At 55.0% G+C, this 16,329-nt stretch overlaps 1 protein-coding gene across 1 annotated transcript in view; it reads left to right on the top strand.

Moving 5' to 3' along the window:
* Positions 1 to 4,083: 4,083 nt before the first annotated feature.
* Positions 4,084 to 16,329, top strand: part of TBC1D22A (TBC1 domain family member 22A) — a 312,609-nt gene continuing 300,363 nt past the window's right edge. The window contains 1 exon segment of the mRNA XM_034644032.1: positions 4,084 to 4,145. Within this exon segment, the coding sequence (XP_034499923.1) occupies positions 4,084 to 4,145 (62 nt within the window).

Genomic DNA, 16,329 nt, shown 5'->3' on the forward strand with positions numbered 1-16,329 from the left:
GATTGCATCAACCTTCCTCTTGTAAATTTCCACAGAGGAACGCAGCCTGGATCCTGGAGATGCTCTTCCAACGGTGACCGCTGCGGCGCTCGTGGGTCCACGCCAAGGTGGACTGCAGTCAGCACTACCGCGTGCTGCCCAGATTCGCCCCTAAGGATGAAGGCTCTCATTTCCTCCGTGGCCCAGAGTGCAGGCTGCTGATGGCTCAGAGAAGTCCCTCCGTGGAACTGCCTGCAGCTGCAGGCCCCCCGCTCCCAGGGGGCAGCCGTGCAATGACTGGTTTGTGCACAGTGCAAAGGCTCCACCCTCTGGTCTCAATTCAGGACCTCTCTGCAGGGCCAGGGGCCCCTCGCCGTTCAGCCTCTCCTCCCCAAGAAGCGCCTGCATGCAAGGATCTGTCTCTCAGGGAACCCAACCTACATCACTTGAGCCGTGCCAAGACTCACCTGTTGCCCAGCACTTCAGTCTTTGTCTCCCCGCTGCAGTAGCGACGCTCCCTCTCCCTGGAACCACTCCTTGCATTCTGTCCCATCATGCCCACTCGCCTTAAACGACAGTCACAGACCTTATCGACTATCCGGACCCCTCCATGCCTCTCGGTGAACACCACTCATTCATTGTCACATCCTTTTCCAAGAGTATGCTCACAGACACAGCAGTAAGAGCTCATAATCGTCATGCGCTGTCAATCATTTTATACACGGGAGAAGTTATAAATAATATAACAACAGCTGCTTACACTCCCTCCGCCATCTGAAATAAAGCATGATAATAAAACTGAAGCCCCTTGAATCCCTTACTTACTGATCGAAGTCCCCACCAACACCCAGGGGCAACCACTCTCCTGAATTTAGAGTTTAACATTTTTTTTACTCTAAAAAAAATGGAATTAGATAGCACATGCGTTCATACTCAGCTTTTTTTCACTTATTGTGAAATTCATTTGTGTTGATAGATGTAACCAATTTACTCATTTTGTTACCATATAGCACCCTATTGGATAGCCATGTATCATTTATCAGTTCTCTTGCAGATGACTTTATGACCTTGCCCGCCAGCAGAAGCAGCACATTGCAGGGAATGTTCCTGTCTCCGCACGCTTGGGCAAGTTGCTCTAGGGTACACTCCGTGAGTAGAATTTCTGGGTTGTAGAGTATATGCTTCCGTAACTACTAGAAATTGCTAGATGGCTGTCGAGAATCACTAAATCAATTCATACTCCCACCAGCAGTGAATCAGTTCATTCTGCACTGCTCACAAATGCACATCCTTGTCAATTTTGGCATTGACAGATTTTTAAGTTTTAGCCCATCTGTTATGTGTGAAATGGCATGTCCTTGGATTTAATTTCCATTAGCTTAAATCTTAGGGAAAGTAAGCTTCTCCTGTTTGCTGCTCAAAAATTATTTGTTGGGGCACCTGGGAGGCTCAGTTAAGCATTTACCTTTGGCTCAGGTCATGATCCTGGGGTCCTGGGATTGAGCCCCACGTTGTTGGGCTCCCAGCTCAGTGGGGAGTCTGCTTCTCCCTCTCCCTTTCCCCCTCTCCCAGTTTCGTGCACTCTCTCTCTCAAATAAATAAATTAAAAAAAATTATTTGTTGCACAGAGGTGCCTGGGTGGTTCGATTTGTTGAGCTTCTGACTCTTGATTTTGGTTCAGGTCGTGATCTCAGGGTCATGGGTTTGAACCCTGTGTTGGGCTCTGCACTCAGTGGGGAGTCGGCTTCTCCCTCTCCCTCCCCCTCTGCTGCCAGCCCCCATCGCCCACGCTCTCTCTCAAATGAATAAATAAATCTTTAACAAATATTCGTTGCACAAATGAATACAAAACGCTCCACTCATTCACTCTGGTTCATGCACCTGTCCTGTTTGATGCCTACAGAGATCCCATTCCTAGACTCTGTATACACTGTGCTTTGGTTTACGCACCTGGCCTTCTACCAAACGCTCCTTTTCACATCCTGTCCCTACCGTGCCTCCCGGCCAAAATCCATTCCTGGGGATTGTCTCTTTTTGACTTTGTGTTTCGATTGTGTTGCGCATGACGCAGACCTATCCCTGTGACTTTGCCCTCGATCCAAGTCATCCTAAACCAATCATAAACGTAGGCTGCAAACAGGCTGACCCCTTGCTCTCCTATTTCTGTCATTGGCACTACTGACCCTTTGCTCAGTGGGTCCCGAAGCCTTCGTCAATCTTGGTGTCAGTCTTGCTCCTTCTCCCGGGAGATGTGAGGCAGGAAAGCATCCTCAAGCTACAGGGACAACTGATCTGTGATGTTATAATTGCATCCAGCCAGTCCATTTTTTTCCCAGTGTCCATTTTTTCTCTGTGAACTCTACTTCCATCATCTTTGTCCTGCTGTCACCTCGCTGATTCTTGCAATGGGCTGGAAGAGCTGTGGAGAACCCCTAATGTCCCCAGTGATGTCCATAGGGGATGCCAGAGGCTGTTAGGAGCCCGTCTCTGAGGATTTCTGTGGCCTCGGGGCTGTATATCGGAAAGAGATCCCTGGGGCTTTCTTGAGCTAGACTTCCTGAGGCTGTGTCAGAAAGGAGTCCCCGAAGATCCACTGAAACTTTATTGGAAGATCTCTGGAGATTCCCTGAGGTCATGTAAGGACAGGATCCCAGAAGACCTCATCAGGCTATGCAGCAAAGGAGCCCTGAGGATGTACTGGGGGTGTGTTAGCTGGGGATCACCAAGGATCCATTGAGATCACCCCAGGGAGAAGATTCCTGGAGTTTCTATAGTGACAAAAGGGGATCCCTGGAGAGTTCCCATGGTTGTCATTCATCCAACAAACATTTATAGAGGCAGAAGACATAGGCCCCGCCCAGCATTATCTCACAAGCTACCTGTGGACACAGATATAATCAAAACACTCAGGTAAATGTTGCAAAGTGGATTCAAGGAGCTGTGGAAAGGGTGTAAAACTCGGTGTCCGAGAGGTGAGTGAGCCATTCTGCTCTTCCAGGAAGGGCAGCCTTTGGGGATGGTTGGCATATGGCCGACACACTGCATTTAAGGCACCTAGCGAGGTATCTTGTATATGGCAAGAATTACATCAATACTACCTATCAGTAAGTAAGCAGTCGTGGGCAAACTTACATATGTAATCCAATTTTTGTTTCACAAGAGAACTGGTAGAGGTGTGTCAAGGGGCTCCCAAAAGTTTAACTGCACTGTAGTCCTGAAATGCCAGCCCCTGAATGATGTGTCCCTGGTCTGCCACCAAGAGAAATCTAGTGCAAGCCATGCATGTAACTTCACATCTTCCGGTGGCTAGGTCAAATTAAAAAAAAAACACACACAACACCTAAAAATAACGTCAGCAATGTATTTTATTGAACCCAACACATCCCAACTATTATTTCATCACGTAACCAATGTAGACTTATTCTTTTTAAAGATTTTATTTATTTGAGTGAGCGCGAGAGCGGGCAAGCAAGAACGAGTGCAAGAGCACTGGCTGGGGAGGAGGCAGGGGGAGGGAGAGGCAGTCTCCCCGCTGAGCAGGGGGCCCCATCCCAGTACCCCGGGATCATGACCTGAGCCCAAGGCAGACGCTTAACCGACGGAGCCACCCAGGCGCCCCACCAACGCAGACTTATTCTATCTTCACTGTTTCCTGCGGACTCTTTATAACCCTGCTGGTGGCTTACTGCGCCGGGGTCCGCGCGCCCCGAGGCGCCACTCCCGCTCTGCCGACCCCCGGCTGCCCCCGGGCGCTCCTTCCACCACCTCGACCAGCAGCAGAGCACAGAGCCGGGCGTGGGCCCCAGCCAGCCGCCGTGACACGGATTCCGGCCGCCCAGGCCGCATCCACCACACTTCCTCCCTAGCGTCGCTCTTTAGTGCCGTCAGCGCCCGCGCCGAGCGCCAGGCGCTTCTGGGACGGAGGCGGGACTTCCGGGCGCGCGGAGGCACAACTTCCGGAGGGAGGCGGAAGAGCCTCTCGGCTCTAGGCTGGAGAGTCCCGGGACCGCTGAGGGGCCACCCGGGGTACAGGAAAGGCCCGCCGGGGCCGGCCGGCTGCACTCGGGGTGTCGGGGCCGCGGGTCTGAGGGATGAGGAGGGGCCATGGCCAGCGACGGGGCCAGGAAGCAGTTCTGGAAGCGCAGCAACAGCAAAGTCCCGGGCAGGTGGGTGTGACGGGGAGGCCGGGTCGGGGTCAGGGGTCAGAGGTCAGGTGGGCGCGTAGGCCCGCTGGGCTGCGGGTGGGGTCGGGGTCTGGGGAGGGGTGACCTAGGCTGCGGGAGGACGGCTGGGGACGTGAGGGGCGTTGGGGAAACGGTGGCGGGGGTCAAGCGCAGGGTCTGGGAGGTGACAGCGGCCGCATGTAGATCGAGGCTCGAAAGGAGGAGGGGGAAGCTGCCCGCAAGTTTGTGCTGAGACTGGCAGGCTCTCTTCTGCGAAACTCCTGGGCTCCCTGGGGAAGCCGAAAGGGACCGACTTGGGTCGCGCTGCGAAGAGTTTGGTGGAGTGCGGAAACTGGCCGGGGCAGGCTGTGCCTGCTGGGCCATCGGTTGCTGCGAGGGGGCGTGGCGGTTTGACCCACTTGAATGGCCTTCTTGTCTCTCCTGTGGACGGCTGCTTTTGGCCTCGAGCTCGAGGATTTGCTCAATTGGATTTGAGACTCCCTGTGAATTTCCATGTATCTCACTTTCTGGCCACAAAACCGACTCCTTTCTTGAGTCAGCAGCAGGAAGCAAATTAAGAAAAAAGCATTAAACAGAAAATGAAGTGCATGCAATGACCTGGGTGCACCTTGGAAGCTGTACGGCTCCAAAGTCCTGATTGGTGTGTCGCTGATCCCTGGCCAGGGCCCTGGGGAACGTGAAGACAGTACATGGACAGTGCCTAGGAGAAACTCAGCTGCTGGCAAACATAGATTAGAGAGAAACAGATGTCAGAATTTCTAAACGCGGTTTATTCTGTTTCGAAACTAACGTCTGACATACTGAAAATTAGGAATTGTGGTATTAAAATAACTCCACGTAGAATCATTTATAAGCACAGCTTATTCATAAGTGTTGCATAAGAAATACTGTGGGGGGAGTGGTAGAATTGTAAACTTTGGAATTCACTGTGTTCGGTCAGAAATGTTCAGTTTTCAGAGTGATTTGGGAGTTAGTAGGAGTGAGTTACTGACCGCTCAGACACAGTGACTTTGGAGGGGATCACTAGAGGCGGCCAGAGATCCCATTTCACGCCACAGTGTTGTGCGTGAATAAGGAAGAAAAGAGCTTTCTTCAAAACCAACGTCAGGGTCCAAGGTGATGTGAAAATTCTGGAATGGCAGAGGATAGGAGGTCCCAGTGGTGACAGAGACAGACTCCCAAACATAGACTCTGGGGAAGAGGAGCCACATAGCTGTAGTACTTTTGTGTGTTGCCTTTAGGCCTTGAGGTTTTGGTTTTTTCTCAGTCTAAATAAACTCTGATTCTTAACCAATTGAGTTCTAAGAATAGTCGAGCTGCAATATGAAGTTATAGTGGTGAATAAACACTTGAATTGATGACTGTATCTCTTGGTAATTTGTCCTTGTATTGGGTTCAGTAGTGTTCCCAACCCCCCCGCCCATGTCTGTCTGGAACCTGTGAATGTGACCTTATTGGGAAATAGCATCTTTGCAGACGTAATCAAGTTAAAACAAGGTCATACTGGGTTGGGTTGAGCCCTAGTCCAATGACTGGTGTCTTTAAAAGAAGAAGGAAATTTGGACACAGAGAGACAGACATAGGGAAGATGGCATGTGAAGACGGAGGCAGAGATTGGAGCCCTGTGCTCACAAGCCCAGGAAAGCCAAAGATCGCAGGCAACCAGTAGAATCTAGAAGAGGCAAGGAAGGATCCTTCTCTGACGACTTCAGAGAGTGTGGCACTGCCAACACCTTGATTTTGGATTCCAAGCCCCCAGAGCTGTGAGGGGATCAATTTCTGTCATGTTATGATGGCCTCGGGAAGCTGCTGTGGTTCCCAGCTTTCTTCTGTGAAGTTCTGCGTCACCAAAGACAGACCTCCGTTTCCCTCTGATTTTGGCGCCGTGCGTGTCTTAGGCATTTTTGAGAGCAGCTCCCTTGTCGGAGCTACAGAGTTGGAGTGGGGTCTGGGAGAGCTGCCAGGGGCTGTCCCTGCAGAGGCCAGGGCACAGAGGAGAGGGTGAGCCCGCTGGAAAGGCCTGCCCCGCGGCCTGTGCCCTGTGCCTCTGACGGCCCGGCTCTGGCTGTCCTGCTGTCCAGGCAGGAGGAGTTGCTCGCTCATCGGTGCCTCACCTTCCGCGCTGATCTCTTGCCGTATACTTAGTCCTTACCTGCATGAACGCAGTGCTGGCCGAGTCCCTGGCCAGATTCCTGCGGCCCTGCCGGCCCTTTCAGTGCTTCTCAGGATTGTGTTACCCTTTGAGTGTGGACATTAGCCCAAGGGAACGCAAAGAAGGAAGAATAGTCACCACCGAATACAGAACTGTTAAGGGGTCCTTTATACAGTGTAGCCCTTAGTGGTTCCTAAGTAATCATTCCCTCATCACACGTCCTTGTGACAATAATGGCAGGTAGTCACTGAGCTCTTACTGTTGGCCACACACAATTCCTGGTGCCCTAAGCTGTTGCGTCTTCCTAGTGTCTTATTTTTTATTTTTTTATTTTTATTTTTTTTAAAGATTTTATTTATTTATTTGACAGAGAGAGCACACAAGTAGGGGGAGTGGTAGGCAGAGGGAGAGGGAAAAGCAGTCTCCCCACTGTGCAGGGAGCCTGACGTGGGGCTCAATCCCAGGACCCTGAGATCATGACCTGAGCCGAAGGCAGATGCTTAACTGACTGAGCCCCCCAGGCGCCCTCCCTAGTGTTTTAGGGTTACAGAACAACATGCTGTCCTCCAGTGGACACTCCCTGAGGTAGGCTTGGCTTAAGGCCCTTGCCTGTTTCCCCTGAAATGCCATGTGGAGAAGCATAGGGGAATGCCCTTTATAACCGGACCCCTGCCCAATTCTTGAGCCACATCTCCCACCCCTCCTTGCTTTGAGTGTTGCCCTCTGCGGTACTGATGGACTGGCAGTTTCCTTGGTGTCCATGCTGTGTGATACCTCTGTCAGTTTCATGCTCTCAGAGCTGACTGGGTGTTCTTTGCCTCCCTTTCCTCCCCTTTGTCTGGCTTATTTTATTTTTTTAATTTTCAACGTTCACTTCCAGTGTTCCTCCTCGTAAAGCCTTGTGTGTTTTCCTGCAGTCTGGGCTAAAGTACCGTTTTGTGCATCAAACTCAGCATCATTGATATGTGCTTGTTTTCTTCTCCAGAATGTGATCTCTGCGAGTTTTGGGAGCGTGACTTCCTCCCCTTTGCACTGTTAGTGCTGATAAATGGTGATTGATTCAAACTGCCTTCTAGATTAAGCTGGAGGTAGTAAGTGATTTGGCCGGGGCTTCACACTGCGTGAGAGGTGGTCAGAAGCGACAGTGCGGTGCTCGAGAAGAGCAGGGGCCTGGTGGCTGGAGGTGAGGGAGGAGGGGAAGAGTCCTGGGGCACAAGATCTGGAAGGTGGTGGGGTCGGGCCTTGTGGTCACAGTGGAAAGACGTGGGCTTTCTGTCTCTTACTCTGACCCAGGAACGCTTTGGAGGGTCTCGGCAGAGGCGTGACAGTATCACTTTGGCCTCCGGGTGGCTGGTAGGTTAGGGGTTGGGAGGGAAGGGCAGAAGCGGGGAGACCGGTTCAGAGGCTGGGGCGAACATCCAGGTGAGAGAGGATGGGGCACAGAGGGTGGATGGGGGGGATCACGACAGCTTCAGTCTGACTCCGGGGCCGGTTCTTTCTTGCTCTACAGACTCGCTTGGCTCCCGAGGGGCGGTGCTCGGTGCAGTTGTGGGTGGCACTCTTGCCATGCGTAACCGTAAATGGCAGGACGAGTCCCAGCCCACCACGTGTGCAGCGCAGGCAGCCTTCCGGCGTGGGTCTGCTGCTGGCTCTGGCCGCTCAGCTCTGCCTGGCCGCGAGCTCTGCTGACCGGAGGGTGTGCGGGTGCTGGGGCCTGTGAAGGGTGACGTCTGTGTGGGGGATGGCGGCAGGAAGGGCTGTGGGTGCTTGGGGGAGAGCTGGAGCAGAAGACTGCTTTCAGCTTCCAGCCGTCCCAGCCCGAGGAGTCTCTGAGCCGGTGAGGCATCTGTTCCACGGTCATCTAACAGGCCGCCATCACTCATCGGCTGAGGGGAGGACTTGTTGGGGGGACGGTTCATGCATTCAGAACATGCTTCGTGTGCCAGGTACCATGCTGAATGCTGAGCCAAGAGAGGAAGCTCTCAGAGGCCACTGGGGTGAGGAAGACAGTAAGCACATCACTATGTGCTTCGGAGGTCATCATCAGGCGGTGGTGGCAGCAGCACAGGACCTGTGTCAGGGGAAGGCCGTGCCCCTCCAGAAGGGGTCATGCCTGACCTGAGCCCTGGAGATGGAGAGGGAGAGGGAGCCAGCCCGTAGAGATGCGCATGTGCAGAGCCACGGGGCGGCATCAGAGCGCTCCTCGCAGGGGAAGCGCACCACGGGGACCCTGAGGCTGGGGAGGAGAATGGCAGGAGGGCAGCCTTGTGAGAAGAGGGGTGGGAGGTGGGCAGGGCTCGGAGGGCCACAGAAAAGAGCCGTGAGAAAGCACTGAAGGGTGGTGCTATGGTCCTGTTCATCCTCCTTGAGGAGAGGGTAGGCTGGGGGGGAGAGAGAGGGAGGGAGGTTCTGACCTCAGGCTGCAGGCAGGGCTTGGAGCGTTCCCTGATGGCCCCGGGGTTGAGGGGTTGAGGTGATCACCAGGGTTCTGGCTGGAGGGATGGGGTGTGGTTGGCAGAATAATGACCCCCAAAGATATCCTCGTCCTTATCCCTGGAACCTGGAACCAGGTCACATGGCAGAGAAGAGTGAAGAATGCAGATCGGCTGATCCTGACACAGTACCTTGTCCTGGGCGACCTGGTGGGTCCAGGGGAACGGAGTGAGCGCTTAAAAGTCGTCAGAATCAACAGCCAACGAAGGCTGGTCTGCCGCGGCTGGCTCTGAAAACAGAGGAAGGGGCCATGAGCAGGGGGCGGAGGTGTGGTGGCCTCCAGCAGCTGGAGCGGCCTCTGCCTACAGCCGGTGGGAACCTCAGTCCTACAACCGCAGGAGATGGAATTCTGCCGACAACCCGAATGAGCAGGAAGTGGACTCTCCCCAGAGCGCCCGGAAATGAATGCAGTGGCCAACACCTTGACTTAAGCCCCATGAGACCTGCCTTGGACTTGGGGCTCCCAGAGTTTAAGATGATAAACGTGTGTGTTTTAAGCTACTGTGCGCGGCAGTTCGTTAGAGCAGCTGCAGAAAAACTCCTCGGCGGGGAGGGTGAGGGTGGGAGAAACGTGCAGGGAGGGATGTCAGAAGGGAAGGGCTGTGGGTAGCCCTCCACATCTTGCCCTGCAGGGTCCTGCCCTTGGATGTGGACAGGGCACCTGCACCCGTCTTCCTGGGTGGGCTGGCACTTCACCGCCCACCTCTGCAACGTGCATTTAGTCCCAAAGGACTGGAACAAAGCTGGCTCTTCCTGTAGCTCGTGTTCTCTTGGGTCCAAGAACCGCGTGGAGGCCCTGCCCCTTTTCTCAGAAGCTCTGAGCTGCTGCCCTGACCAGCTCGCCCTTGTGTTTTTAGAAACCTGCTTGTTTCCTTGCTTGTATTTTTGAAGTGGCTGTTTGGACGGAGTGCCTGTTGATTCCTCTTTTCCTGTGTTGCGAGGAGCCCTGGAGTCTCTCTGGTGGGGGTTTTCTGGGCTCCGTCTGTAAGTGGAGATGGTCTTACTGTGCCAGTGCCTCGGAAGCACCAGTGTGGGGGGGGGATTGCTGTGTACACAGTTCCTTTTGCTTGTTTGTTTCTTGGTGGTCCAGTTTCATGTTATTAAATGCCTTTTAGCTGGTCTGGAAACATTTTGAAAAATAAAAATGTGAATCATGTTTTTTCTCTTTTACTATTTGTCTAACGTAGCAAATCTAGACTCTTATGGGTTAATTTTAAGTGAGGACAGAAATGATTGAAATAAATAAATCTCTGATGATTTTGATTAAAACAATTTTTTAAAAAAATTGAGAGCAGGAGGAAGTATTCCATTTCCCAAGTGCTGTGAAGGTGCGGTTGGAGGTCATGGGTAGGAATGAGTCGAAGAACCCTGGGAGCCCACGTCTGTTTTCCTGTTCCGCAGACTGCCCTGGGGTAGGCCTGTCTGCGTGCAGGACGGAGGAGGACAGTGGTTCAGTGTCCGGGGCCAGTGAGGGACACCTGCCCCTCCCCGTCCTCTCCTCAGCTTCCTCGTGCTTAGACAGTGTGGTGTGGAGTCTGCCCCTGCAGGCCCTTAGGGGTGCAGCATGGGTCTGCTGAAAGGGGGGGCAGGCTGCACACGGGATCCTGCAGACAGCCAGGTTTTGGGATGGCCCTGTGCCGGGCCCTGGGAGCGCGGACAATGCCGAGTGCGGCTGTGGACAAATGTCCTGGGGTAGGGTTTTGTGCCACACACTGGACGAGGCTGCGTGGGCCTTGTCGTGACACTGCACACTCGAGACTGCTTTTCTCCTGCCAGGCTCCTGCCATGCAGCATGCCATTGGCCCTCCCTGCATCAGGGGTTTTGCAGACCGGGAAGCCTGGGCTGCGGGCCGGTGGCAGAGCCGGCCCCCTGGGAGCTGGCTCCCGCTGCTGTTCCGTGAGTGCCGCCCTCGCCTGGCTCCTCAGGACTCGGGGTTGGGAACCTGGTTCCCATGTGCTCGGATTTGCACAGCACGGGGGTCCTTCAGGAGGAGAGGAACAGCTGCTTCTAGCTTCGCTCTGATGTTCCCTCCACAGACCAGTGGCAGTGGGGTTGGGAAGCCCAGACGGAACGGGGCAGCCTGGGTTCTTCCCATATATGGGGCCCTGGGGTTGGGGAACTTTCATTTTGAGTATCCCCAGTCTTTCTGTTCCCCCATTCTGAAATGCTGTTTCCTCTTTTCTGGGGATTAATATGGAAATTCCAGCCCGAGTGCCCAGGGTCACAGAGGTGCCTGTAGTCGTCAGTGGTTAGAGCAGTGTGGACTGTCTGGGTTGTGTGAATTAAGGGCTGCAGATGCTGTTGCTGTCGCTCGCACAGCTGGCTGGGGAGCACGCACATCGGGCCCCGTGGCAGCCGTGCCCGCGTGTGCTCCTCTCTGCATGGACAGCAATGCCAAGGTGGCGTCTGTCCCAGGCCCACGGCTCCTGAGCGAATGAGCCGGCCCTGAGTCCGGGCGTGTCGGTTAGGGCAGAGCCATACCTTTCTGGGCCCCCGACGGCATTAGCTCTCTTCCCCCGAGGCCCCTTGTGGGTGTTCTTGCCTGTGCTGGGGTCCATCCTCCGAGGGTCCGGAGTTCATCGGCGTTGCGGAGGGGCCGTCCTGGCCCTGGTGTGCGCCCGCTGCCCTGGCTGGTGTGTCCGTTGTCTGCCGTCTTCCTTCTCACACAGCCTGTGCACTTGAGCCTGGCCCTGCTGCTGGCCAGCCCCCTCGACACGGTTCTTAAAGGTGCCACAGACAGCTCTCCACTTGTTCCACGCATACCTTGCTCCAGTTTTGAAATGACCCTTCTTTCAGGAAACGTTTGTACTAAACTCAAAGATAGAATAAGGCTTGCTGGCCCTAAGGCTTATGCCCAGAGGGGACAGCGCGTAATTCCTGTCTTCTGGATGAGCTCCTGATCCTTCACGGAAAGCCCTCTGCAGGGTGACTGGGATTGTCACATGGCATTGGGCACAATGTGTGTGGAGAGCAGGGCAAAGGCCGGGATCTTGGAAAGAGGACGGGTCCCTCGGCGCCACTGTGGACGTAGGAGGTGGGGGCAGCCCTTTGGAGGGTGCTGATAGACCTGCTACTTTCGTTTTTCCAGGGAACCTGGTGGTAAGGCTGGTCAGCTGGGGGGCTCTGTGGTGTGTTGTTGGGGTGGGGACCTAGAGGGATGCCTGGCCGTGCTGCTTTCAGAATTCAGGCCGGCTGTGGGAGGAGAAAAGTGGGGGAGACTGTTCATCACAGCTTTAAGTATCTTTTTTTAAAGTATTTTATTTATTTGTCAAAGAGACAGAGAGTGAGCACAAGCAGGGGAAGTGGCAGGCAGAGGGAGAAGCAGACTGCCTGCTGAGTAGGGAGCCCGACTCTGACTCGGGGCTGGATCCCAGGACCCTGGGATCATGATCTGAGCCAAAGGCAGACACTTCATGGACGGAGCCACTCAGGCGCCCCGTAGCTTCAAGTATTTGTGATGGTATTTTCCTCCTCCTGTCGTGGCATTGGGCTGTTTGATGGGCTGGAGGAAGAGCACAGAAGGCCGCCTGTTCTGTTCGGAGAGTGAGCCTGCCTCCGCCGATGGCTGCCGTCTGGCCAGGCGAGCTGGGAGTGCTGCGGGTCATTCCTAGACATTGCTGCTGTGGTGTGGGACGGCCTGCGAGGATTCGGTGGCTCTGGGTCCCGTTTTGTTTTCTCTTTAAATTGTGCTTCCTCTTGGAGGAGTTTTCTGTTCCAAAACCAGTCACTAGTGGGATTTTATGTCTCGACCAAATGTGGCTTCATGGACTAGCCTGATTTTCAGTGGCTCTGCCGGGATGGGTCAGGCCAAGGAAATGCAGGAGCAGATCAGAGGGCGCTCCCCTTCTATCCGGTTCTGAGAGACCATGGTTCCACGTGTAAAATGCTCAATCATTCAAATATTTGTATAACAGAAGCGTTAAATGTCGTAAGCATTTATTGGATGCCTGCTGTGTGCACACCTAGGGGGCGCTCTGCAGTTCCTGGGACAGTGTGGGTGGGCGAAGGGAGGGAGAGGCTGGTGGAGGGTGGAGGCGACCTCAAACTGGACCTTGAAGGACCATCAGTTCCTGTAGGTCCGTACTTGGTTGTGCGGGTGTGCTGTAGACAGGGCCTGGGGCTGGCCTGCTTGGCAGCCAGGTGGCTGAATGAAGGCCCAGCTGAGGAAATCGTGGACAGGAGAGAGAAGAGCGCTGCCAGCAGGGACCTGACTGTGGGGGCTGGGCTGTCAGACAGGGTGTGCTGCAGGCCAGCACTGGCCCCAAGCTGGGGTGGTGTTGTGGAGAGGCACGGGGAAGGTTCCAGTTGTTCCCCAAGGGCAGCAGGAAGACCTTGCAGACTTCGAGCTGGGGAGTGACGCTGTCCCCTGACTGGCAGAGCCGAGACCAGAACCAGAGGCATCAGTGCGGGACAGTGATGGAGGGGAGGGTGGAGACGTGGGAAATGGTTCAGGGTTTAGGAGGATGTGGACATTGGCTGAACATGGGTGGCATGCTTCAGGGAGGAGAGGAAAGGGGGCCCTCAGTTTCTTGGATTGCCGTTCGTGGAGATTAGGTCATGGAAGGAGTTGGTGACCTGATCAGGAGGAGAAACTGAGCCCAGATCCAGGGTGGTGGGGACAGCAGGTGGGTTTTTAAATGTCAGACGCTGGCAGCCCCGGGAGGGCCAGGAGCTGCTGGTGGGAGGAGGTGTGAGGGGGTGCAGGAGGCAGGGGGCGCTCGTTGGTCTTCTGCCTGCTCGGTGGGGGTTGTCCCAGGGCTGGACATTGTGAGAAGTGGGCATGAGGTGTGGCCACTGGGGCAGAGCTGACTTCTGCGAGGTGGGGAGTGTGTGGCTGACTTGGCGGTGGTGCCCGGAGGCAGCTGTTTGAGAACCCTTTACCTGGAGATGGTCAGGAGCATCTGGAGAGAGCGTGGTTTCCTGCAAAGTGGGAGGAAGGCGGGGTTGGGGGCTTGGCTGTGGGGAGTGGTGGTCAGGAATGTGTGGAAGAGTCTTAGGAGCCTCCGGACAGGCTGGCAGGAAAGGGGGTACGCTGGCATGGGGGCGGAGAGAGAGGTAGAAGGCGGTCAGGAGGATTGAGGGAAGATGGGGCTCTGGGGTGGCTGGCCGCCACGCTGTGTGCTTTCCCTGCTAATTCCAAAGCCTTCTTTCCTCTCGCTCGTGTCTTCTGTTTTCCATTGTAAATACCCATCGGTTTTGTTAGGGTTGAGGTTTAATGGACATAGAACGTTGTATGAGTTTCAGACGTACAGTGTAATGATGTGATGTGTGTATGTCGTGAAACGATCACCACAGCCTGTCCTTAACCTCTGTCACCACACGCGGTTCAGATGGTTTTTCTTCTGGTGAGAACGTGTAAGGTCGTCTCTCTCAGCTGCTGTCCAGTCTGTGACACAGTGTTATTAACCGTAGTCCCCATGCTGCACACATCACTTCCCCAGGGCTTACTGTCCTAAGTTTGTGTCTCCTTCCACCTTCAACCGTTCGCCTCCCCCCTGTCGGACAACCACCAGCCTGTCCTCTGTATCTGTGAGTTCACATGTTGCTCTTCTCACGAGAAGAACATGTTATTGTGAACGTGCGCATTTCCAAGCTCTGTTTCGAGAGGCTGTCCGTGGAGCAACTTGCCGATTGACTCCACAATTGCCTGAGTCTCTGCTGGGTTCTGGGGGCTCCAAGGAGCGTGACAGCAGACAGACCCCATCCCTTTTGTGGGGAGCTCATGACCCCGTGGGGGCACTAGTCGGCCGAGAGCACGTGGGACAGGCTGAGCGTCACTGCCAGGCATGGTGGCATGGCTGTCATTGCTGGGACAGCTCGAGAGACCCTCCGGTCTGGGTCTGTGGGGCCACGTGTTCCTGCAGTTGCCTCCATGGGGCCGAGAGTTCCAGACTCCAGTGTGGGTGGAGGGATGATGGAACTGTTTGCTGTGGTGATAATGGTGTTTCATGCATTTTCCTCTGAAGCCCTCTAAAGTTCATTTCCTTGGAAAACTTACTTCTGAATATTTTATAAACCTGGGGAACATTGCTGTGTGTTAGAGCGAGCCTAATGGTAAATCAGTCGCTAATTGAGTTCATATTTCAGAAAAGTGCTGTTGAGCGCAGAGGGGGCGTGGAGCTGTCCGCGAGCCCAGCTGGGGAGGCTGGTGGCCGCAGTGGGGGGCCACCGACCTGCCCGCTGATGCCACGCGACCGTGCAGGTGAGCACTTCATCCTAAGTGCCGGCATAGATTCTTTGTTTCCTTTTTGATGCTTAGGACATTTCCCCCTACTTTTCCTCCTCTCACGCTTCTCTGTGTCCCTCAGGGCTGCTTTCAGCCCCTGCTCCTCCAGCCTTTCACCGAGGAGCAGAGAGCCGTCCTGGTCCCCGGCCCATCGGTTTTGTTTCCAAGCTGGGGCCTTGATGTTGGGGGGTCCTAGTTAAGCCAGGAAGCGCAGGAGAGGCCTTGCAGCATTCCTCCTTCTGGAATTCTGCCTGTGACTTTGTGCTCGAGTCCCTCTTGCTTCTCCCGCTGCTGTGCTCACTCGTGTTCAGATGATCGCCCACCATCACAGGAGCCAGCGGGGCCGGCTGTCCCTGTGTCCCTGGCTCCCCGGCGTCTCTCCAGCTCCAGGGTCGGCCTGGCCTGCGGCAGGTGCTCAGCCAGAGTTTGCCGAACGAAGGGTGCTCTTCAAGGGGAGGCCAGGCTTGAGCACTTGGCCGTCCACAAGTGGGCCCTCAGACCGTCTTAGATTCTGGTTTCTGTTACACTTTCCCCGCCTCGTGTAGTAAAGGCGGTGGGGGAGCGTCCTGAGGAGCCAGTGGTGATTGGTCAGGGGCCCTGTCTCTCTTCTGTGGGCCTCCCCCGGCTCACCGGTGTCTCCAGCCTGTCCTCACCTGTGACCCCCTCCGCCTAGGGGTTACCCCTCGCTCCCTCCTCCTGCCTGTGGTGAACCTCAGCTTTACCGTCTTCGTTGCCTGCCTTCCCTTTCCTCGTGGTGGTGTTCCGGTGGGGGCTTCCGTGCCTTGTGCAGGACGGGCGTGCTCTGATGAGAACTCGGGGGGTGTCGTCCGGGGGTCCTCTTCGGGGCACCATCCCCGGGGAGCATCTCTCCACCTGTCCGTCCCTGGCCTGCCCTGTGCGGTGCTGTCCTTGGTCCGGGCGCCTCCCTCTCACCTGGATGGGAGCCTCTGTGGGGCCGCAGAGTTGGACCCCATGATGCTTCATGAGTTCTCGTGCATTTGTTCCTTCATCTGAGAGTCCTTCCTGGCCGCTTGGTTGTGTGGTCATCAGGATGGAGACCCGTCCTGCCTGGAAAATGCAACTGTGGTCCCCGCTGTTGCTTGCTGCTAACGAATGAATCCTTCTGAAGTTCCATGGTCTTAGTTTGGGGCGTGATACCATGTCTGTCATTTTCACTTGAAGCTACTGGAATGTTTTGTTCTGTGCTGGTAGCATCGGGGACTTCTGTCGTTTGGGGCTACAAAGGTGGACTCGGACCTGCTTAAAGGTCTGTCGGGTGATGTTGGTCAGCCGG

Source organism: Ailuropoda melanoleuca, chromosome 15 (assembly GCF_002007445.2).
Source record: "Ailuropoda melanoleuca isolate Jingjing chromosome 15, ASM200744v2, whole genome shotgun sequence".
Lineage (NCBI taxonomy): Eukaryota > Metazoa > Chordata > Mammalia > Carnivora > Ursidae > Ailuropoda > Ailuropoda melanoleuca.